The sequence below is a fragment of the Mesocricetus auratus genome, unplaced genomic scaffold (assembly GCF_017639785.1).
Source record: "Mesocricetus auratus isolate SY011 unplaced genomic scaffold, BCM_Maur_2.0 Super-Scaffold_100028, whole genome shotgun sequence".
Taxonomy (NCBI): domain Eukaryota; kingdom Metazoa; phylum Chordata; class Mammalia; order Rodentia; family Cricetidae; genus Mesocricetus; species Mesocricetus auratus.
Genome location: NW_024429209.1, coordinates 21,712,360 through 21,736,355, shown reverse-complemented (window position 1 = coordinate 21,736,355; position 23,996 = coordinate 21,712,360). Strand labels below are relative to the sequence as shown.

The 23,996-nt window shown below is 34.9% G+C and overlaps 1 protein-coding gene across 1 annotated transcript in view; it reads left to right on the top strand.

Moving 5' to 3' along the window:
* Sycp2 (synaptonemal complex protein 2) overlaps positions 1–23,996 on the top strand; it is a 65,269-nt gene that overhangs the window by 36,125 nt on the left and 5,148 nt on the right. Inside the window, exons 23-35 of the mRNA XM_040732975.1 lie at positions 6,951–7,078; positions 7,993–8,029; positions 9,322–9,386; positions 9,469–9,526; positions 10,325–10,380; positions 10,782–10,839; positions 13,806–13,968; positions 16,310–16,347; positions 16,728–16,904; positions 18,629–18,827; positions 20,315–20,520; positions 22,780–22,965; positions 23,682–23,772. Of these exons, the coding sequence (XP_040588909.1) occupies positions 6,951–7,078; positions 7,993–8,029; positions 9,322–9,386; positions 9,469–9,526; positions 10,325–10,380; positions 10,782–10,839; positions 13,806–13,968; positions 16,310–16,347; positions 16,728–16,904; positions 18,629–18,827; positions 20,315–20,520; positions 22,780–22,965; positions 23,682–23,772 (1,462 nt within the window). The remainder of the gene's footprint in view (positions 1–6,950; positions 7,079–7,992; positions 8,030–9,321; positions 9,387–9,468; positions 9,527–10,324; positions 10,381–10,781; positions 10,840–13,805; positions 13,969–16,309; positions 16,348–16,727; positions 16,905–18,628; positions 18,828–20,314; positions 20,521–22,779; positions 22,966–23,681; positions 23,773–23,996) is intronic.

Here is a 23,996-nt window from a genome sequence, read left to right as displayed (position 1 = left end):
TTTTAATGTCTAGTTTCTTGTTCTTTATATATTTTGGAGATCAGCCCTGTCAGATGTGGAGGTTGGCAAAGATTTTTTTCCATTCTGTAGGCTGCTGTTTTGTCTTAATGACAATATCTTTTGTTTTACAGAAGCTTCTTAGTTTCAACAGGTCCCATATATTGTTGACCTCAGTGTCTGTGCTACTGGTGTTGTATTCTGGAACTTGTCTCCTGTGCCAATACATTCAAGGCTACTTTCCACTTTTTCTTCTAACATCTTCAGTGTAACTGGATGTATGTTGAAGTCTTTGATCCACGTGGACTTGAGTTTTATTCAGGGCGATAGATATGGATCTATTCTTGCACATGTCAAAATCCAGTTATGCTACTGCCATTTCTTGGAGATGCTTTCTTTCGTCTAATGTATACTTTTTGGCTTCTTTATCAAAATTGGGTGTTCATACATGTGTGGGTTTTTGTCAGGATCTTCAATTCAATTCCATTGGTCCACCTGTCTATTTTTATGCCAATACCAAGCTGTTTTTATAACTATAGTTCTAATAGTAGAGTTTGAGTCAGGGATGATGATACCTTCAGAAGTTCCTTTATTGTACAGTATTGTTCTGGCTATCTTGGGTGTTTTGTTTCTCTATATGAAATTGAGTATTGTTCTTTCAAGGTCTGTGAAGAATTGTGTTGGGATTTTGGTGGGGATTGCATTGAGTTGTAGATTGCTTTTGGTAGGATGGCCATTTTTTTATTGTTAATCCTATCAATCCATGAGCATAGGCGATATTTCCATTTTCTGATCTCTTCCCCAATTTCTTCCTTCAAAGTTTAAAAATTCTTGTGGCTGTTTTAAAAGGTATAATTCTGATAGGTCTGCCTTTATATGTTACTTGGCCTTATTCCTTTGCAGCTCTTAAAATTCTTTATTCTGTGTGTTTAGTGTATTGAGAGGACTTTTTTTTAGTCCAGCCCATTTGGTGTTCTGTAAGCTTTTTGTGCCTTTATAGGCATGTCTTCTTTAGGTTGGGAAAGAGAAAGTTTTCTTGTATGATTTTGTTGAGTAGGTTTTGTGTACTTTTGAGCTGGGATTCTTCTTCTTCTATCCACGTTATTCTTAGGTTTGGTCTTTCTATGGTGTCCCTGATGGATGTTTTGTGTTAGGAATTGATTGGAATTAACATTTTCTTTGACTGATATTTCCTCTATTGTATCTTCAGTGCCTGAGATTCTGTCTTCCATCTCTTGTATTCTGTTGGTGATGCTTACATCTCTAGTTCCTGTTTACTTCCCCAGATTTTCCATTTCCAGAATTCTGTTTGTGTTTTCAGGGTTCTTTATATTTATGTTTTCAATCCTTGAACTATTCCCTTCACCTGTTTGTTTTGTCTTGCTGTCTCTGCTTTCTTTTAAGTGGTTTATTGATTCCTTCCTATTTTTGTCTTTTCCTTGACCTTTTAAAAGGAATTTTTCATCTCCTCTTTAAGAGCCTCTATCATCTTCACAAATTAATTTTTAAGATTGTTTTCTTGTGTTTCAACTGCATTGCAATGTTCAGGTTTTGCTGCTGTAGGATCACTGGGTTCTGGTGGTACCATATTGCTCTTTTGGTTGTTGAATATATTCTTAAACCAGCACTTACTCATCTTTTCTTTGAATTGGTGTGGCTTGTGCCTGTCCTTTCAACTGATGTGGTTTGTGCCTGTACCTATGTAGTCTTCTGGGGTTGCGGGGGGAGGACTGGCCATGGGGAAGATGTTTAGGTGTGTGGGGTTGGGTGGCATAGTGGGTCTTGGCTGGACAGTGTTCAGTGGGGGTACAGCCTTATAGGCAGGTGTCTCACCTGCCTGTTTGCTAGTGGGGACTGCACCAGAGTAGTGTAGCTCCACCAACCAGTCTGCATTCTTACACAGACCCAGGACCTACCAGTCCAAGGCTGGCACTACCCATAGTGGTCTGGGCCCTTTGATTATCACTCATTAATCAAGAATTGCTCCTACAGGCAATGCAATGGAGGCAACCCTCTCTATGGAGGTTCTCTCTTTCCTGTTGACTACATCTGTTTCTAGAAGATAAATAACTATAACCAGCGCAAACAGTAAATAAATTAAGTTGTGTTGTTGTTGGCTTCATTTTTTTATGTAGAAGAAAGGCTAAGACTGCTTCACAGAACTTCATGTACTATGTACTAGTCATTCTTTTTTTTCTTGTTGTACAGAAACCCAACTGAACATCTGTTAGGATTTGTGTGTAGTGTAGTATCCCCCAATGGCTGTGTCTTGAAGGCTTGTTCCCAGCTAGTGAACCCAATCTTCAAGAGTTGATTATATCATAAGAATGGCATTTTCACCAATACATTATGCCATTGATTCATCCATACTGCATGGACTATTAGAAGGGCTTGGTTTGAGAGAACAGATCACTGGGGACATGTGTTTGAAGAGTATATTTTACCCTGGCCTCTTCCTTCTGTTTATCTTGCTTGTCTTGTAGTTGCTGTGAAATAAACAGACTCTTCTGCCACACTGTTGCCACCGTGATTTTCAGCCTGGCCTCATGCCTAAAGTGACAAGGCCAAAGGGACTGTGAAATAGTCTCTAAATGAAAAAACAAAACAAAACAAAAAGCCACACAGCTTTTATTCTTTTAAGTTCTCTCAAGTATTTATCATAACATCTTTTCTAAGTTAGGTTTCTTTAAATCAACTTAATTATTTTTCCCTAATAGTGTTATTCTTGCATCATTACACAGAATTTCCTGCCCTTAGTGCAGTGGATCAGTCTCCTATAGTCATCAGTCTGACTGTGCAGTGGATCAGTCTCCTATAGTCATCTGTCTGACTGTGCAGTGGATCAGTCTCCTATAGTCATCTGTCTGACTGTGCAGTGGATCAGTCTCCTATAGTCATCTGTCTGACTGTGCAGTGGATCAGTCTCCTATAGTCATCTGTCTGACTGTGCCTTTTGTTTTTTAGATCAACACAGAACACTAGCACCTTTGTAGCTCAGTGACTCAGGGCTCTCCTGTTGTTGTTTTCAGGGAGATTCATTTTTGTCACATTAAGCCAGTAACACATCTTCTGTCATGAAGTGATAGTGATAACTTTCATTATTTATAAAGACAGACTTTAAAATGATTAACATACTACTTTCTGTTAGTTTAAAATTCATAGGCTTGACCCTAGGAAAAAATATAAAATCAAGAAACCTTATATATTTAAGTATTATTAGAATTTTAAAAACTGAGTTATAATGGTAATAATTCTTCATAGTCCTTTAATTTTTCAGGAATTTTCCTAGACTTTTTTAAAAGAAGTTTTATAGTTACAAAATGTAAGAGCTAGAGATTTCTTATAGACTCTTGTTTCCATTTTCCATTAATAACATCTTAAATGGTACATTTTTAGAGGCATATTATTACTAAAACATGATTATTAATGTCTATAGTTTATATTAAGATTTATATTATATATTTTTGTGCTTTTATACCACTAAGAGTTTGAATTTTTTCCATTGTCACAGTATTCTTCCTATTCTGAATACTGGATCACATAATTTGCGTCAAGTTTTGTCAAAAAGATTAAAAAAATGGTCTTCTAAAGCTGAGATATCATTTTGTATCCACATCAGCAATGGGAGTTAAGCCAGTACGTAGGGTTTTCGATTTTAGCCATTCTAGTTAGTGTGGAGTGGCGTTTTCAGTTGAAATTTCTTTGTCATATGATGTTGAGAAGCTTTCATTTTTTGCCATCCCATCTGTTTGGCAAGTTAAGATCCTTTTATCATTTAAAAGTGTGCTTGTTTTTCTATTGTGTTTTAAAGGTTCTTAAGTGTTTTGGATACAAAGCCATTATCAAATACAGTTGCCAATTGTTTTTTAAGAAAAATATTTTATAATTTTAAAAGTACTTGCTTACCTTTATTAACATAGTTTGCGGTTTTGTTTGTTTGTTTAAATCTCCTATATGAAAAGGTACTGTCAAACACACTCCACCTAGATTATCTTATATGTTATCTTCAAGTTTTATTGTTTTGTGGTTTACGTTTAGGTCTGCGATCTATTTTAAACTGTTTGTGAAGAGCAAATATCTATTTGCTTTATGCTTGTTCAGTGTATTCTAGCACTACATTTGTATACAGTGAGGACATGACTGATTTATCTAAGGCATGGTTGAGGGGAAGTTTTTATTGTAGATACAAGGGAGAGTACAGCCAAAGGCATCTGGAAAAGAGCAGGGAGAGAAAGTGGTAGAGCAAACATGGCTGTGAGAGAGGAAGAAAAAGAGAGGAATAAAGAGAGGAGGGCCAGGAGAGTGAATTGTCTTAAAATTCAGTGTTTCAGGATAGGGGGTGGGGTAAGAAAAGCTGAGAACAGCCACAAGTACTGAGTGAGCATTGAGGCCAGCATGGGCTTTGGTATGCCAGTAGCACCCCAATTAGGCAGTTTGTTTTGGACCTGACACAAATGAAGAGACTGCCTAATTCTCTGAACTATTTTGTGGTCTTTAGTTCATTGTATTTGTGTGTTGAGGGGAATCTAATTCTAGGTTCTTGATTCTGTGGTGTTGATCTTTTGCCTGTGTTGGCATTCCAATTCTGTCTTGAAAGCAATGTCAGTTCTTCCTGTTGCCTATTGGCTATCATTAGCTTTTGAGGTTGCTGGGATTGCATTAAAACCATAAAGTTAAGTCTCAACTTTGACAATACTCTATAATGTATGTGGAACGTGTTTTGAATTTCCTTGGCTTTGTTTTATTAGAGTTGTGTAGTTTCTCTCTTGTGTAGATTTATACAATCATTTCATTTTTGGGTTGCTAGTGAAAATTAATGGTTCATGTGAAATTGATTGACTTTTGTCTTTTAATTTTGCATCTTGAAACCTTACCATTTTTATGCTTTTTATTGTATACTTTTAGGAGTTTTATAAATATTATCTATGAAGTTTTTACTCTTTCCTTGCTTATTATTATCTAGACTTCCAACATGAATTTTAAAACAAGTGAAGGGAGTTAAAATGTTTCTCATCTTATTAAAAAAGGATCTAGTTTCTCACCATTAAGTATGATGCTAGTTATAACTTTTTTGTAATTTTGAAGTTTTTAAAAAATGAGTATAAGTGTTTTTCCTGCATGTATGTATGCGACCACATACATGCACTGTCCTTGGAGATAAGAAAAAGGTGTTATAGTCCCTGGAACTAGAACTATAGATGGTTGTGAGCTGTCTTGTGCCTACTTCACACTAAACCCCAGGTTCTCAGAGTAGCTAGTGCTCTTAACTACTGAGTCATCTCTCAGCTTCAATAATTATTTAAAATAGTTGTTAGTTTTTCTATCACTGTGATCCAAATACCTGAGAAAAAGACTTGTAGAGGCTTATTTTACTTCACAGTTTAAAAGATTCAGTCTGCGACATCTTAGCAAGGGAGCACATGGTGGTACAAAGCTAATCACCTCATAGTGTCCAAGTAGAAGAGAGAAAAGGAGGGGGTAGGTGGTTTTTGTTTCCTGCCCACCAGTTCCCAAATAATTGATACAGAGACTTAGTTAATAGCTTGGCCAATAGCTCAGGCTTATTACTAACTAGCTCATAGCCCATTTCTATTAATCTATGTATTGCCACGTGGCTTGTGGCTTTACCTGTCCTCCAGTATGTCTTGCTCCCTCTGCATCTCTTGGCACTCTCCTCTCAGTCTGCCCTTCTTTCCAGCATTCTTTCTGTCCTGAAAATCCTGCATAGTTATTGGTCAGTCAGTTGTTTATTAACAAAGAGAGCAATACATATTTATAGTGTACAAATATTATTCCACTGCAAGAGCACAAAAGGTGGATAAAGGAGGCTGAGTACAAGTTATATCCATGAAAGGCTTATCCTTAGGTGACATACTTTTTCCATCAAGATATTCTCTACCCCTGAACCCATTCAACTGAATTTACCAATAAAATAATCCATTTATGAGATTAACACTATCACAATACAGGAGGATGTTTCATGTGTACATTATAGTGCGTGTGAGTGTGTGTGTGTGTCTGTGTGTCTCTGTGTGTGTGGTGTTGTGTGTGTGTGTTTTATCTGGGTATGGAAATTCCTATTCTTAGTTTGCTGAGATTTTTTTAATCATCATCTTATAAAATGCTTCATGTGGTCTATTGATAGGACTTTTCTCCTTCAAGATATTTGAGGTAAGATATTACAGGCATTGAGTTTTAAAAGTTAACACAGCCTTATATAGCAGGAGTAAATACTACTTGGTTCTGGTAATACAATTCTTTTCTAACATTGGATTTGGTTTGTTATCTGTTCATAGCTACTGGCTAGTTTTCCTGTTTTGTGATTTTTTTAAATTTGTGCCTTCTATGGTATATTATAGAGAATTTTATATAATATCTTTCTTAAATGAGCTCACTAGTAAACCTACCTGGGTCTGGTGCCTTTTTTTTTTTTTTTTTGTAAAGTTAAGCATTGATTGTATCTATAAATACAGATGTTTTCAAATATCCCATTGCCCTTTGCCTGAGTTTTAAAAAAATGTGTTACTCAAGGAACTCTATCTTGTTACCAGAGTTATGGACATGGAGCTCAAAAATTTTCCTCAATTATTGTCCTAATGTGTTTGAGACTGAAAGTGATGGCTTCTTCATTACAGGTGTTAACATTTATGTCTTTTTTGTTTTATTCCTGAATTAACTTTCTGGAAGGCTGCCAGTTTTACTGATCTTTATAAAGAACTGTCTTTTCCCCTGAAGTTTTATTTTCATGTATAATAACTTTTAAACATATGTGCCAAACACTCAGCATAACTCTCTGTATATGGAGTGATTTTGATTGCTGTATAAAGACCAGACTAAATAATTTCTGACCTATTTTTTGTAGGTCTCTGTAGGAGCAGATTTCCTAAACTTTCAACCTGTATATTCCTTTGATTGTTACCTAGTAGTTTTAAAGTTACTTATAATTGTTTCAGAAAGAAAAGTCAAAAGGGAAAGAATTTACTGGTGCAGCAGAATCCTTGATAAGCCAAATTAATAAGAAATACAACACAAGTAATAGCATGAAGTCTACAAGAAAATTAAAGGAGTCTCTGAATGGCAGGTATATTTATAAATGGATACAGGAGTATTTTTGACAGCTAAAACTAAATTGGCTTACATAATATGGAAAAGGTTTTATGGGTATATTTGAATAATGTAACTTTCTAGTAGGAAATAATTGTGAATAATTTTTATCAGTGGTAGCTATTTAAATTATATGACAGAACTTTCCAGTATCATATTATGCTGTATAAATTGTCAAAAGTATGGAGGAGAGAAATCTGTAAGATATAAAATCTTAGGATTTTTATTTATGGAACTGAGTAATGGCTAAAACTAAGTGTGCTAAGAATTCATTGCTTGATGAAGGTACAGTTCTCAGTGAGCTGAAATAAGTATATTAATAATTCTTGTTTGTAATATTCTTAAAAGCTGACTCTTAGTATAAATATTCCTTTATAGGCTGTGAGATTGTTCGTTCACATTTAAATTCACTCTGGCCCTGTACAGTAAGGAGAAAAGTACTTTCCTGCAGAGCTATACCTTTTACAGTGTTTAGTACTTCCTCTTATATTGTTTGGTGCAGTTTTGATTTTTTTTTTTTTTTTTGGTTTTTGGAAACAGGGTTTCTCTGTGGTTTTGGAGGCTGTCCTGGAACTAGCTCTTATAGACCAGGCTGGTCTCGAACTCACAAAGATCCGCCTGTCTCTGCCTCCCGAGTGCTGGGATTAAAGGCGTGCACCACCAACGCCCAGTGGTGCAATTTTGATTTTAACAGTGTCAGTTACAATTTACTATGAAATTGTAAAACTATCAGACTAACTAGAGATTTAGTTTTAGGTTTGTGTAGGTGCCCACTTTTTGCATAGTTAATTTAGTGATCCAAACATGTTTTGGTATATGTTATAGTATTTATGAAAAGTATTTAACTGATATAAAGTGCTCCTTTAAGTACTGTTGCTATCTCTGTTATAGTGGATTTTCAAAGAAATCTGACCTACAGTTCAGTAAGGTAGGTACTGCTTAACTTTACCAAACTCTACATAGTCAGACTCAATACTTAATTGTAAGTACTAAAATAGTAATTAAAAATGTTATTGGATTTAAGGATATAGAGTACTGCTAACTGGATTATAATACTGACAAATTTAGTCATAAGTTCCTTAAATAGTTCTTAACCTTATATTTTTCAAAGAAAATGTTCTTTTTAAGATTGGCCACACATTGCACTCCTATAATTCCAGTTGCTCAGAAAGCTAAGGCAGGAGGACCGTAAGCTCAGGGCCTGCCTAGGTAACTTTTAGTGAGACCCTGCCTCAAAAGATGAAGGATGACTAAGGATATCATGTCAGCGGTGTTTAGCACTTGCCTACCATGCCTGAGGCACTAATTGTACCCCCTAACCCATGAAAATGATTTCAGATACAGATCCAGTGCTTTCTTCTTTGGGTCCGCGATTTAGCCTGCATTCAGCCTATCACAATCCCTTTTCAGTGGGTTTTGTTTCTGGTTGTTTGCTTATACCATCTATCCTGACAAATGCTAAATTTTTGATTTTCTTAAAATATTTAGTGTTCATCTAGGCTTAAAATATGTATCTCTTTGATTTACCATTTATAGTTTGTTTTGGTTTTGTTGTTGTTTACATATTTTGTTTGTCAAATTTTAAGGGTCTGCTCTCAGATTCTTAGCTTTTTGTTACACTAGATCTGTGTAATTTTCTTTGCACATTTGTGCTTGTCTCTTTGTTACATTTAAATACTAGCTTGTTTATTTTCCAAAATACACATGTTCTGCTCTTGTTCAGAAACCTGTTTTGGACTCTGCTAAGTAGAGACATAGAAAGGCTTTCCAGTTTCTTTACCAAAACAAAACAGTAGCAACAAAAACCTCTTTGCAAGACAGTGGGGTTTTTTTTTTTTTTTTTGCTGTTGCTGTTGTTTTGGAGGGGGTTGTTTGTTTTTTCAAGACAGGGTTTCCTTATAGCCTTGGAGCCTGTCCTGGAACTCACTTTGTATAGACCAGGCTGGCCTCGAACTCAAAGAGATCTGCCTGCTTCTGCCTCCCAAGTGCTGTGATTAAAGGCGTACACTTCCACTGCTCAGCAAGACAGTGGGTTTATTGAGAAATTTTTTTTTGCTCAGTTGACTCGTCTTCACTGAGAAAAATATTACAAATATTAGAGCTATATTAGTGAAAGCACAACTAGAAAATGTGTCACATTTTAATTGTACTTGTCCTGATGCAGCTGGTAATCTCATGTCTAAATGTTTTTATGTAAACCTCTTCTGTATTTTGGAAAAGGTTCAGAGAAAAAGTTACAGAAAACTCAAGACGACTTTTGTTAATGTTACTTCTGAATGTCCACTGTGAGTAAGTTTTATTACTTGTTTTTGAAGATACTGCATTTCCTTATGCAGTGGTTCTGACATTTGTCTTTGTCGTCCACAGGAATGATGTATATAACTTCAGCTTGAATGGCACTGATGAACCTATTATAAAACTTGGAGTAAGTTAGAAATCACTGATTTTGTACTTACTTTTTCTATAGTCATTTTGCAGCAATATACAGTTATGAATATAAGTTTGATATGCATTTTGATATAGATATACTTTACAGTGTTTAAAAATATTAAATGGTTTATTTTGATAAAAAGCATAGGTATATCTAGGTACTTTATTTCCCCAGATTTTCAAAATATATAAAACAAACGAGTAATATGGCTTTGCACTGTGGTAGACTTGCTCTTTAAAGAGATTGCTTTCAACCTGTATTTTTTCTGTCTTCAGCAAATGAATATTAGAGTATTTGGGAATTATTCTGAGTTAGGGGCATGGAAGGGTATATAATTTAAGATTATGGCTATGCATTAGTTGGATTGGAGAAGTTGGTTACATGGGAAATCTAAGTCAAGTAAGGTTGGTTGTTACATTGTTCTCTTAAAGGTCAGTGAAGCAGATAGGTTGAATACACTACAGGCTAACAGTCTTAAGTGACATAAAATGTGCATTAACTCTAGCCATGAGGTCAAGCAAAAATCCTAGTTTCTTACAATGTAAGAGATTTTTATCATAATGTGGTGTCACTGAAAACCACTGGTCCTCCTTGAGGTAAATTTATTCTGATTTGTTTTACTGTCAGCCTGCTTTCACTACTTGTTTTTGCTTTAAATAATACTATGGGAGCTGATTTTAATAACAATTCTTATTCTCTAAAGTGAAAGAAACTAGATTTGATATGTTCTTTTGTTTTCCTATTTCCCATTTTTTGACACAGTATTTTTTCTTCTGTTTATTTTCCAAATAGATCCAAGAATTTCAAGCTACAACTAGAGAAGCCAGTATGGATAATTCAATAAAATTGTAGGTTTAAAAAAACTATAATTCAGTAGGTTACATTAACATTTACCTTAAATAAAAATCTTCCCTAATCTGAGTTTTTGACATAGGAAAGGAGTGGATTAAAAATCCTACTGTTACAATTCCTCTGTGATTGTTACTTCAGCACTTATTTCTAAAGTCAATATGTAAAGGTTGGTAATTTACTATTATGACTTTGATCTTAGATTTGAAAAATTCTTTATTGAAACTCAGTTTTAAAAACTGAGATCAGAAAAGATAATTTGGCCTTAATTACACTGCTAGTGATAAATACAGTTAGTGAAAGAGTTAAATATTAAACCTTAGAAATAATTTCCCAGTGAGCTCTGTCTGAAGAAAACAAATGAGATACATGTTTAAAATTCATATTTTTGTTTCTCCAGGCTAGGTGTAAGGAATCATGATGAGCATGACCCTTCTTTCAAAACAAAAAATAAAAGAGTAAGTTATAGCGTTGATATACCAATATAAACCAGTATTTATTGGGCTAGAGAGGAAGCTCAGCTCAGTGACTAAGAGTGCTTGGTACTTTTCAGAGGACCTGAGTTTGGTTCTCAGCCTCAACATTGGGCATCTCACAAACAGTCTGTAACTCTAGTTCCATGAGATCTGACACTTTTCTGGCCTCTGCAGATATCTGAACATATGTACTTTAACACACATAACACATAAATAAAAATATATCTTTAAAAGAGTATTTCTTTTAATAACATTTTAATGCTGGAGATTATTGAACTAGAAAATATAATAAATATTGGTGTTTAAAAATAACACTCGGGCTGGAGGGATGACTCAGCAGTTGAGAAGAATGCTAGCTATTCTTCCAGAGGATCCATGCTGCATTCCTGACACCTATTATAAAGGCAGCTTAAAACCATTTGTAATTCTAACTTCACTTGCATGTGTTCAGAAAAGAACATTCACACTTAGATGTGAGATTTTGTTACTGTGTTTGGCTCATAAATTGGATATTTCATCTGGAGTGGGTAAGTACAACATTACATGTACATGGAATAATGAAGAAAGTTTTGCCCTTCAATCCAAAGAAAATGGCTAATTCTGGCGATAGCCATATGACAACTTCAAGACAGAAATATGGGTAGCTGTCAAATTGCCATGGGCTAAGGATCTTTATTGTATATTATTCCAGGGGATACAAAATAAAAAACTAAAACACAGGGATTATATAGAGAAAAATGTCTACCTGTGCAGTACTGTTGTTGGAATTAGAGCTTGCTGTGAGGTAAGACAAACCGATGGGTGTACATGTGAGCAGAAATGATACTGGAAAAATAGAGTAGAATAGTATGGTGGCATTTAGGCCATCATAACATTTACTCTATTCAGAAAAAAGCTCAAGGGATCCACGGGGGAAAAGCAGCATACTCAGTAAACTGGAGGAAATAGTAGAGTGTAAATTTGAGGCTATAAGGATTTTCTACCTTTAAATCAAGAAGATGAGTAAGGAACAAATCAGAACTTAACCTTTAGCTGTAGATGTTTGAGAATATCTTCCAAATCCAAAATCCAGAACATTAAAGCAATACCAAAAGTCTTAAGGAGTCTGAATTCTTGGTAGCAGGAAACCTCTTGTCACAGCCATGAAGATTGAACTAGTTTGATTTGTTAATAAAGGCTTAATCTCCCAACCCCTTCTGCTCCCTCTACACAACCTATATAGTAGAAAATCCAAACTAAAGAAAATAAAGCCAGAATTCTTTTTCTGTAGCATGAATTCTAGTTGCTCTTAATAATAAAAACTCTGAGTTAGATACTAGGGTTAATGCTGAAGGTCAGAAAGGCAAAGCAGCCAGCCACTAGAGAACTGGTGTTCAGACCCACAGGGGCAATCCTTTCCTCAGACTGCATCCTCAGACTGCTTAGACTACATTGTTCTTCAGATTTCACTGCTCCTCAGACTGCCTAAACTGCTTAGCCTGCATCTCTCTTGTCTCGTTCCAACTTATATTTCTCTCTCCATCTAGCTATCTCTCTTCTATCTCCACCTCCCTAGTACTGGGATTAAAGGCATGAGATTCCAAGGCTGGGATCACCTCTGTGTGGGCTCTGTTTTTCTTTTAAACAGATTCGATCTCATGTAGCTCAGGGTGGCCTTGAACTCACAGAAGATCCATCTGCCTCTGTCTCCTAGGTCCTTGGGATAAAAGATGTCAACCATCATTGCCTGGCCTCTATGGCTAACTAGTGTGGTTAGCTTTGTACTCTGATCTTCAGGCAAGCTTTATTATATCATAAACAAAATATGACCACATTTGCTTCTAAATCTGCATATGGTATTGACAACTTTATACTTTCAAAATCAACTGCCAAGAATATTGAGCTTATTGACAAATACAGTGAAAGATCGTAATCATTCAAATTTGTCTTTTCTTGTTGACAATCTTAACCAAACTAGTGTGAATGCACTTGAATGGGTATGGAAGCACTAAAAAGTAATAAAATAGAAGAGGAACTTAAAGATGGAAGCCATGCTGGCTCAAAGAATGGTGACTTATGTAATTTGCATAGCAGCAAGAACTATACAAAGAAAAAAAAACAACAAAATGAAATTACTAAGAGAGCAGCAATGCCTTGATGATTTTTCAAAATATCATCCAGTCTTTAACATCTCCACAAACTGATATTTATAGTTCACTTAATCAGAACACAGATTATTAAGGATATAGCAGACATATAATGAGACCTGTACTCCCTTAACTGGGAATAAAATGAAAGAATTCCAAGTTAATGAAAAGTTACAGAAAGTGATCTAAACTATTTTGGAAAGTGATCTGATCTGTGCCTTCAAGTTTAGAACTTGGGAAAATAGCACTTTGAAAACCATGATTGAGAAGGATGGCCTAGACAATCTTCTGGAGGCTTTCTGAGAGTTTTAGAAGTTTTCATATGATAATGTTTCTCATACAGTTTGATGTGAGTGCAAAGTGAAAAAAGTTATTTATGTCACTACGTATATACCCCATTAGAAGGTGACTTTAGAGCAAGACTTCAAGATGAGGAAAACCAAGACTGCTGTGTTGTGCTGTGCTGAGCATTCTCTTTCTATAGATGAATGCTGTGGAAATGAGGACTTTGATTAATCTGGCATTGACTTTGTTCACTTCATCATTCTTCTGACTAATCAAGGACAATGTGAGAAATAATATTCCATTTATTGACAAATCACATCATGCTTTAAAAAGTATACCTAAGGATATATACCACAGTGATAGAACTTTTGCCAGGCATGTACAAGGCCCTGAGTTTGAACCCTTACCAGTGCTAAAGAAACAACAAAAAATTTGGCAAAAGTCCACCAGCATTTAGCTTATTATTTGGAGTGTTTAGGCATTTACCTTACTATTTATGACATGTACTAAAGTGTGTTTGTGGATTTTTCTCCCTAGATGTCAACAAGTCATGAGAAAACTCTCTTTAGTGACACCGAAACAGAATGTGGATATGATGACAGCAAGACTGACATTAGCTGGCTAAAAAAACCAAAATCAAAAAGACTAATGGATTATAGTAGAAATAAAAACATGAAACAATACAAAAGTGGAAAAACAAGTGAGAAGTTACCTTTTAGAGAAATATTGCAAATAATTATATTCAGTATATAAAACTCTATTAATATACATAATAACTTGCTAATCCTATGATTTTCTTACATATTCTTGCTTGCTCGTTTCTCTTTTCATCACTGATACTGTTATTATTAACAGGTCCTTGTAAGCAGTACAAAAGAGCATACTAGTTGTTTTCATTGTTTTTCTAATATGGTTATATTTGTGTGGGTGAGTGAGAGAGACTAAGACAGACGGTGGGAAGGTGGAAAGGGACAGGAAGAACATGCCAGAGGTTGATGCTAGCTGTCCTCTTCAATTATTCTCTACCTTATTCTTTTGAGTCAAGGTTTCTCAGTTTGATGTTTGGCAATTCAGCCAGGCTGACAAATTGGTCAGCAAGACCCAGTGACCTTCCTATGCTTCGTTTGCCTGTGCTGTGATTATAATTGTACACTCCCTTACTTGGCTTTTATATTGTTGTTGAAGATCCAAACTCAGGTCTTTGTGCATGAGTGAAAAGCATTTTTATCAACTGTGAGATACCTCCCAAGCTTTCTTTTTAATAAGACCTCTAGGTACACAAAAACGTGACTTACCATAATTATTTGTTCATGACATGTTATCATTGCTTATTTTATTTATGGATTACTATTACTTGGTTATGTAGCTAAAGTTATTATAAATAAGCTACTAAACATTGGTGAACAACATTCTTAGAGGCAAGAATTGGACCCTGACACATCTATTTATTGCAATTTATACTCTGTGTGTTTATGTATCTTAATTTCTCTGACTTACCAACACATAAACTTTTTAGAAATTCATTTACATGCTAAACTTAGTATATAGAAAATGCAATAGTGTCTTCTGATGGAGGTTACCCTACTTGAGACATCCATGATGTATTTGCTAGAATGTGGCTATTCAGTTTTCTTTATGATAATAAATTTCTTAATATCCTTAAGAATTTTGCTTACAGGTTTTGACTAAAGATAATTACTGTTTTTGTGACTGAGCCTCAATGTCAAAGCTTGTTAGCAGACTTTATCTCACTTTTAAAGGAACACAAAGTATCTCTGGATTTGTAAATTAAATTTATGTATATTTCAAAGTAATTGACTTTTATTTCAAGATAAAAATGACCAGTTAAGATATGGAAGAGACAGCTGGCTTAGAAAGAAATTAAAACAATAGATGTGAATTTTGGTGTGTGTTTAGAAATATTAGGTGAGTGTTTAAGCCAGATGCATGATGAAACAGTATAGTATAATCAAGGGAATGCAGAATTGGGGTAATTAGAATATGATATTTATCACAAAATAGTGAAAAAAAGATCTTGTCCAAGTATGGACTTTGAAGCAATGTGTTAGAAGAAACTAAGAGAAAAGGACAATGCAAATACTTTCTTAGAGACTGCTGTGAAAGATGTATATTTTAAACATGAAGATTAGGGATCTCAGTGTAGTGATAGGGGTTTAAAATAAGTACTACAATCAATTAAAATACAAAATTAAACTTATATGACAATTATTTTGTTGAAATGGTTAGATGGTAAGTTAATATGCATTTAAGGATCTTATTGTAAAAAAGCATTGCTTTTTGCTAGCTTTGCTTGGTTTTAGCTTCCAAAGAAATATAAAAAGACGGACAGACATTGCGCTTGAAAAGCAAGAAGCAAATGGGACTAAGACTGTAATCAGTAATGTAGCTAAAGCACTAGGAAAGTGATGATGTACAAAGTAAAACAAATCATAGGTTGTCACACAGGGCATTCTATGTTATGAAACTCAGTGTCTGTTTAGAAACACATACCTGAAGTGAATTTTTTTAAAGCAAATAAGAGATTTTTAACGAAGTGATTAACAGGGATTTAGAGAATTGTAAAAGAGAACACGGTAGATTCAGCATTACTCAGAGGCTCTTAAACTTGAAGGTAGATTTATGGATGATAATATACTTTAAAAGTTTGATAATATATAAAGTGAAAGGCAGACAATTCACTCCATAACAAACAATTCCAACATATAAGTTTTTAAATAAGTCTAAATATGTATTTTCCATCACAATGTAGTGTAATCTGTCTGCTACCAAGTATAGGGAGAGAGAAGGCTCACAAAGTAGGCTGGCAGCCCTGAAGACCACATTCTCCAGCAGAAAAGTTGAGCTTTAGGGTTCCTGTGTCATAGTGGCTTGAAGTTACATGTAGGGGGAGGCTTATTAAATGTTTAAAAGTGTTGAGGGTGAGCGGCTTCTTATTTTATGGTTTTAAATTTATACTTGCAGAAATGTTATGAATATTTTATTGGTTAAAATTTTTAATCTTATTTTCCTGAATTTTGCAGGGTCATCCATAGAAAAGGGGCAGCAAAGATCCATAATGGTAACTAAGAAATAAAATACCCTTTAAAGTCAGTTATAACAACAACACCATGCCTTCATTTTCTTACTGATCTTTGGGTCCTACCTTTGTATTATTTTCTCATGCATTTATTTTTAATCAGTGTTTTCATTGTGTGTATGTGTTTAAATTTAGAGAATATTTGTCCTGTTAGAGATTTCAGGATAGGAATAAAACAGTGATAGATGACAAGAATGATAACATAAAATACAATTCACTTAAGGTTTTCCAATAAGGATTATCAAGAATCATTTCATTCCTACATATATTATATATATAATTGTCAGTGTGCCATTTTATAGAAAATAGCTTATACTTCTGACACCTCTATTACTGATATAATCATGAAATTTTCTCCAAAGGCACCCAATAAAAACATTACAAAAAACAATGATGAAATAGTTGCAGATGTGAGAACCAGACTTCCACGAACAGCAACAAAAACAAAAAAAAATTACAAGGATCTCTCAACTTCAGAATCAGAATCGGAGAGTGAAAAAGAAGTTTCATATTTATTTAAAGATAAACTTCCAACAAAGGTCAATAAACACAATTATGATCTCTGTTTATTCTTCTTAAACTACTTCATGTTTTTATGTATGCTTATAATACTTACAGCATGCCCATTGCTAGTTTAAGTACTTTACAGATTTATCTTAAAAATCTGATATGTAGATGGCTAATTACTGTGAGTGATATCATCCTAATCTCAAATGAGAATCTAAGGCTCAAGAAAGAGAAATTCATATAGCTATGAAGTGGTAGACACAGAATTTGAACCTAGAGAGTCTGGTGCTAAAGCTAGATTTTTGACTACTACACTGTGTTGACTTTTTTGATTGGTTGATTTTGGGGGGCAGGGTTTCTCCGTGTTAATAGCCTTGGCTGTCCTGGAACTCACTCTGTAGACCAGGCTGGCCTCAAATAGAGATCCACCTGCCTCTGCCTCCTGAGTGCTGGGAATAAAGGCATGTACCACCACCACCCCATCACTTTGTTGATCTTAACCCATTCAACCACCATTTCTTCTTCTTTGTGTTCCTTTATCTCTTGTATGGAACACTTTAAAGACATTATAACATAATTGTATAAACTGAGGACTTCAGAACCAGATATATAAACTGATGATGCAGCTCCTCCAAAGGTTGGTTAAGTGGAAGGTTTTTATTGTAGATATGAAGGGAGAGTATAGCCAGAAGCCTCTATCTGGAAAGAGTCCAGAGCAGGGAGAGAAAGCATTAGGATGAACATGGCCAGAATTCTGGACTTGATCATGAGAGGAGGTTAGGGCATGAGAGATGAAGACAGCGAAAGTATGGGGGCAAATGAGACCAAGAAAGAGAGAACTAATAGGGAAATGGTGCAGAGAGAGGGGGAGAGAGAGGAGAGAATAGCTAGGTGAGGGAGGTGAAGACATTGGAGGTGCTAAGCTAGAAAAGTTTAGGGTAAGGAATAGGGTGAGAAGAGCCAGGGACTCTGAAATGTACAACAGGTACTTGTACTATGGAGGGAACTTGGAGGCCCTCGTGCACTCTGGCATGCTAATAGATAGCCATTGTGCCTCTGCCCCAAGTGGTAAAGAGACTGGCTCCTTCTGAGGAATGCTGGCTTTTTCTAACCCCAGAATTTAGAGAAGTGAACTTTCCTTCGGACCAGACAACAATCATTATTTTTCTATTATTTCTTGCTTTGATGTTACTATACCCACCACCAAATATGTGGGTAAACCATTTATCTTATCCATCCTTAAAAATAAAAACCAAAATAACAACAAAACCATGAGAACTAACAAAAAATCCTGAGAACTGAACTTTCTGATACTCTAAGAATGATGGTCTTTCAAGTTCTTCCCCAGTGTATACCCAGAATTGTAACAAATTCTCTATTACTTGTGACTCAGCAAAGACCTGAGTTTCTCAAATACCTTTGGTCTGATTCAGTCTTATTCATGCATGTCTCCCTTCACCATCTTGGTACACAGACTTCTTAGTGTCTCAAGCACCATGAAATCCAGGAATTAATTCTGTTTTTTCCAAACTGGATACAGTCATTTGCTTTGAACCTGCACAGCATTCTATTTGTAGACAGTTACAGACTTCATAGTCAATATATTTTCCTAGTGTACTAGGACATATTCTTGCTACTATCTAAGCTCTTGTTATGGCCTTATATAGTAATAAGAGAATAAATGTTGTAGTGTAACTTAATATGTCTAATTGTGTAAATGTATCTGAGCATAAATTGAAGTTACTGGTGCATTTAGGAGGAGAATGTCCATTCCAGAGCCCAAACAAAGAAGCTTCCAAAGAAACAACATAAAGTCTTCACTACAGAAACACCAAAAGGACAGCCACCAGAAAAACAGGACATTTCATCTGAGCTAAGAGATGGGAGAGAAGACAGTCTTTCCCTGTCCTCTGCATCTGTGTCTGGAAGCCCGTCATCTGTGGAAGTGATGAGATGTCAGTGCTACTTCATTTACCTTGCATTTTACGGGGATAGTTAACAGTTTCTTTTGTGACTCTATGAAAACACTAAAAGATTAGTTTTGTGAAATTTACTTGAGACAACTAGTTTAAAGGTTCATCTTAAATCAGCTAAGGCTAATTGTTTTTTTTTTCCAACTTGAGAACATAATAGAATATCTAAGGTTGTCAGAATATTAAAGATCAAATAATTCAATGTGGAAATATTTAATTCATAAGCTATACATGCAAAAATGTGACATCATAATTCTAGTATACTTTAAGCTCAAGAATTTAGTAACATATAAACTATATGGGATCCTTTATATAATTTTTGACAAAATTCTAAGGAATATTGTGATGATTCTGTGAATTGACAGTAGATTATCTTCAGAAACAATAGCTTTTGCTTTTGTTTAAAATATTAGCAATGAAAATACATATTCTTTTTTTTTTTTTTTTTTTTGGTTTTACGAGACAGGGTTTCTCTGTATTGTTTTGGAGGCTGTCGAACCAGCCTGGCCTTGAACTCACAGAGATCCACCTGTGAGTGCTGGGATTAAAGGCGTGCGCCACCACCGCCCGGCTGAAAATACATATTCTTTAGAGTATTGACTTATATATGTCTTTCAATTACAAAAACCAAGCTCCTGTGAAGCTGTTTTAAAACAGTTCCAAATGTGAATCATTTTAGTTAAATTCAAGACTTGAATGTTAATGTATCTGTTTTCCCTGAGGTGCTGCAAAATCCTTTTATTTTCACAAGGCTCAGAATCATTGTCACATCACACCTTGATTTGAGCTGAAAACTGAGAATTGATTTACATTAAAACTTGTGTTCTCATTTTTTATTTTGGCACATGTATGCATGTACTTGTGCATGTGGAATGTTGTTTCTAAGTAGCCATCTTCCCCTGAAACTTTTTAAGTAAGTGGTGCTGGGACTCACCAAATAGAATAGACAGGTTAGCTAGTCAACTGAGCTCCAGAGATCCAACTCCCACGCTCTAGAATTGCAGGCATGTTTCACCATACCTAGTTTTTTTTTTTAATGTGGGCTCAAGAGATGAACTTGGTCCTCGTGGTTTGTAGCAAGCACTTTCTGACTGAGCTTTCTCTCCAGCCTTACTGTCCTGCTTTTTTTAGGGAGCAACTTAGACCAATAGATTTTGCAAAACTTTAGCCATAGTTACTATGTTATAATATTTTAGATAACACTTAAGTTGATCATTATATTTCATCTCATTCTTATAGATACTTTTAAGTTGTTCTTAAAGGTTCTGAAATTTTCAACTGGGCATTTTTCAGAGTCTTAGTATTTCAAACATAGTTGGTCTTAAATTACTGAAAGTGTATCTTTTTAAAAATACATCAAAACCTTGAGGATTTGATAAATTATTAAATCTATCATGCCTTTTCCTAGACCAAGGTGAACAATAATACTATATCTGTTTTCTATATGTTTGTGTTTGTGGGGAATCTAGGTATGGAGAAAATAACAGAAAGGGATTTCACTCAAGATTATGACTACATCACAAAATCTCTTTCACCTTATCCAAAAACTGCATCACCTGAATCCTTAAGAGGTAACAATAAAGTTGGAGGTCAGGAAAAATCTCCCAGAATCAGTGAGATCAGTATACCTTTTGTGAGAAAGAGTTGCTCACCTGTTCCAGGACTGCCTTCTTTGGTAAGAATATAATTTTCTTTTATCATTTGCATCTGAAAATGGCAAGCCACTGCCTATAATGTTCATCAAATAGTATTGCATATTATTCAGTATTTGTAACCTTTAATAAGTTTTAGTTTCTGAAATCATTTATTGGCAAAACTGAAAAGAATGTAGTTAAACTATATTGCTCAAGTGTTTAGTTACATAAGAAAGTTTAAAACTCATAGGTACTAAACATTGCTAATAAAAATGGTATTAATGATTGTTTAGGGCTTGGAGTATCACTTAGAGCACTTGTCTAGCATGCAATAGGACCTAGATACAGTACCAGCACTTAAAATATGTACAGTAGTTACTTAACATACCTGTATCAGAGATCCAAAACTGCTGGTACATTGAGCCATCTGACCTACCATTTTTAACTGAGTGTTTTTTTTTTTTTACTTCTAGATGATTTTAAGGCCCTTTTATTTCAAAGTCAGTAGTCTTTATAGAGGGGGTTATTTTGCAAACAAAATCTTAGGTTAAACTGTCAGTATGTCAAACAGAGTTCAGAGTAGTGCTGTTTTTAAAAAAAAAAACAGATGTAGGAAGTTTAAACCCTGGTTTACCTCTTCAGTTCTCCAAGCCATTTTTCTACAGTTCATAACATGCCAACTGGTACCCTGTTAGACTCTCTATCCTTTGTCTTTGTGTATTCTTTAAACCCTTTGCTTGTCATTTTGCACATGTCTGTCTACATCTAAGTCATTGTAACTACCTTCATTACCTTCTGTGATGTTTTCTATGCTCTATGGAATTTTAGTCTGATGCATACTCACTTGCTGGGAGCTGAGGAAGTGATTATGCCCCTTTTCCATAGATTTCTGCTGAGTTCTACCTGATGTTTCTGCTGAGTTCTATATGATGCTTCTGCTTTTACCAGCCTGGAAGTTCAGTGAAGTTCAGTCTGTCTTTGGAGTTTCATGGCTCACTGCATTAATGAGTACTTTCAGTTTAAGCAATTCTGTTAATTGTTTTGTTTTTGTGTTATTAGGGGTTGAGTCTAGTACTCCATACATACTAGATAAGAATTTTTCACCAAGCTACATCTCTAGCCCCATTTATGTTTTCTAATTTGTAAATGGAAGCATTGATTTATCTTAAAGTTTACAGTTAAGTTTTTTGTGGGGTTGGGTCAGGGTTTGAGAAGGCCGTGCTGTGTAGCTCTGAAACTCACTATGTAGACCACGCTGGCCTCAAACTCACAGATCCACCTCCCTGTGCCTCCGCCTCCCAAGTGCTAGGATTAAAAGTTTGTATCACTACATCCAGCCTTTTTAGGAATTCTTATTGTAGGCTTGGATGTCATTTCTGTATTGCTCACATGCTATTGTATCTTTCACTTGCTGGAATCCAGAACTCCAGTCTGACCAACAGTGAAACAGTTTCTAGTCTTTCAAAGTATTTAAGACTCAAGCAGGGAATGTTTGATACATACCTATAGTTCCATGTTTAATACATATCTGTAGGCCCGGCACTCAATGGGTGAGGGCAGAAAAATTGAAATATCAAGGCCAACCTGGGCTATATTATAGTTAAGACCTAATTCTTCCTTAAGTATTATCCCAAAAATATTTTCCTCTAATGTAAAAATTTTTTTATTTAAACTTTTAGGTTTCAGTCTCTTATGAACAATGAAAGTTTTCCACTTGCATTGCTTACATTAACTAACCCAGATTAGTCTTGTTGATCACATGAGTCTGGCTGTTAGTCACTATCTTTGTGCTAATACTATACTGCTTAATTTTACACTTGGCCTGGGTGTTTCACACACAAAACCCCTACATTTTACATTTCTGGAGTTTTAAAGGTTTTTGCTTTAAACAAAGGCCATACGTAATAGTTTTTTGCTCTTATATAAAGATGATTTTTATATTTTGAGTGATCTTGCTGAGCTTTATAATTTCCCAGATTGTCGTAGATTTTCTATATAGGCAATTATATAAAGTATTATAATTTTATCCTATGATGAATTCTTGTGTTTTCATGTTCTTTTTGTTGTTAAAGGGATTTGACCTCTGAAGTTTAGAAGGCATACTAGTAGGCATCTTTGCTCATGGACTTTGCTAGATACTTATTGAGCTAATTAATGTTTTATTTAAGTGAATGCTGAATTTTAGCATTGAGTTAATTCCCGGAATTTAAAATTGTTTTCTACTATCTCATTCAACTTTTTCTGTTTTTAAGTAGTTGTCTAACTTCCTTTGGGTTTCTGAATGTCTTATTCATTCATAGCCCAGAAACACTCCGACCAAGAATAATTCTGTCATGAATAGAAAAAATACAAATTCAGTGATTGATAATCAGAGACCCCTACATTATAACAGCTATTCAGATGTAAGCTGTAATATCTCAGAGAAACATTTTATGGAAACTGAATCTCCAGATAGTCATGAAAATCATATGCAAAGCAAGAGAGAGGTAATATGTTAATTCAAATTGGTAGCCTTCAGTGGGAATCATACTGCCAAGTGTTTTTCTGCCTTTGTGACTTGAGAATCTGGTATTTAACATGTATAATGATTTTGTCATGTAAAAATTTGAGATTTTTAAAGGAAGGTCTTAAAATAAGATATAGAGGCTAAATCCCTGAGTTTACATATTTATAAGACTTTCTGGCTTCATGATTATTTGATTGACTGAAATTCTTGTAATCGGAATTTCAGTAAGTAAAAATATTTAACAGTTTGTATAATATAGAAGATGGTGCTAGGGTTTGAGCTACCCATAAGTGGCTGGCTAGAAGAGCACACATATTAAAGAAAGAATAGTAAAGTAAGTAATGTGAGTTTTAAAAAAGCTGTGTTCAAATAGTGAAACATAATTTTAAGGGTGAAAAAAATTTCTGTGGTTCCCTATTTCCTAGCTCAAATAAAGACACTGATATCAAGGAGAAGTTGAATGTCAGAAATGTCCAAAAAATGTCAAGTCAAAACTATTAGGATAACATTGATATTAATCTAATATCAAGATTCGTTTGTATCAGTTTTTAAAGATGAAAAGAAAGAACAGATAGAAAATGCTATGAAAAAGAATTTGGCAGCATTTGAAATCTGTTGGCCTGGGAGTTTGATATAGTCAAAGATGAATATAAGTGTTTATACTACTTTTCTTCTAATTTCTTATATTTATTTTAGGCAAGTCACGCAGCATCTCCATTGTCATTGTCTAGTGAAGTAATAGAGAAAATATGGCTTGACATGCCCAGTGACAATACTCATGTATCAGGTTTGTAGACATAGCCTTGCTTAAAAAATTGTGTTGTTTGCATGTATGTATATGCTCCATATGCATGCAATGTCTGAGACCATGAGTCAAGTACGCTGGAACTGGAGATAAAGAGAGTTATGAGCAACTGCATAGTGCCAGGAACTGAGACTGGATCCTTGCAAGAGCAGCAAGTGTCTTCAACTATTGAGCTATCTTTCTATCCACAGCCTTGCCTTTTAAAG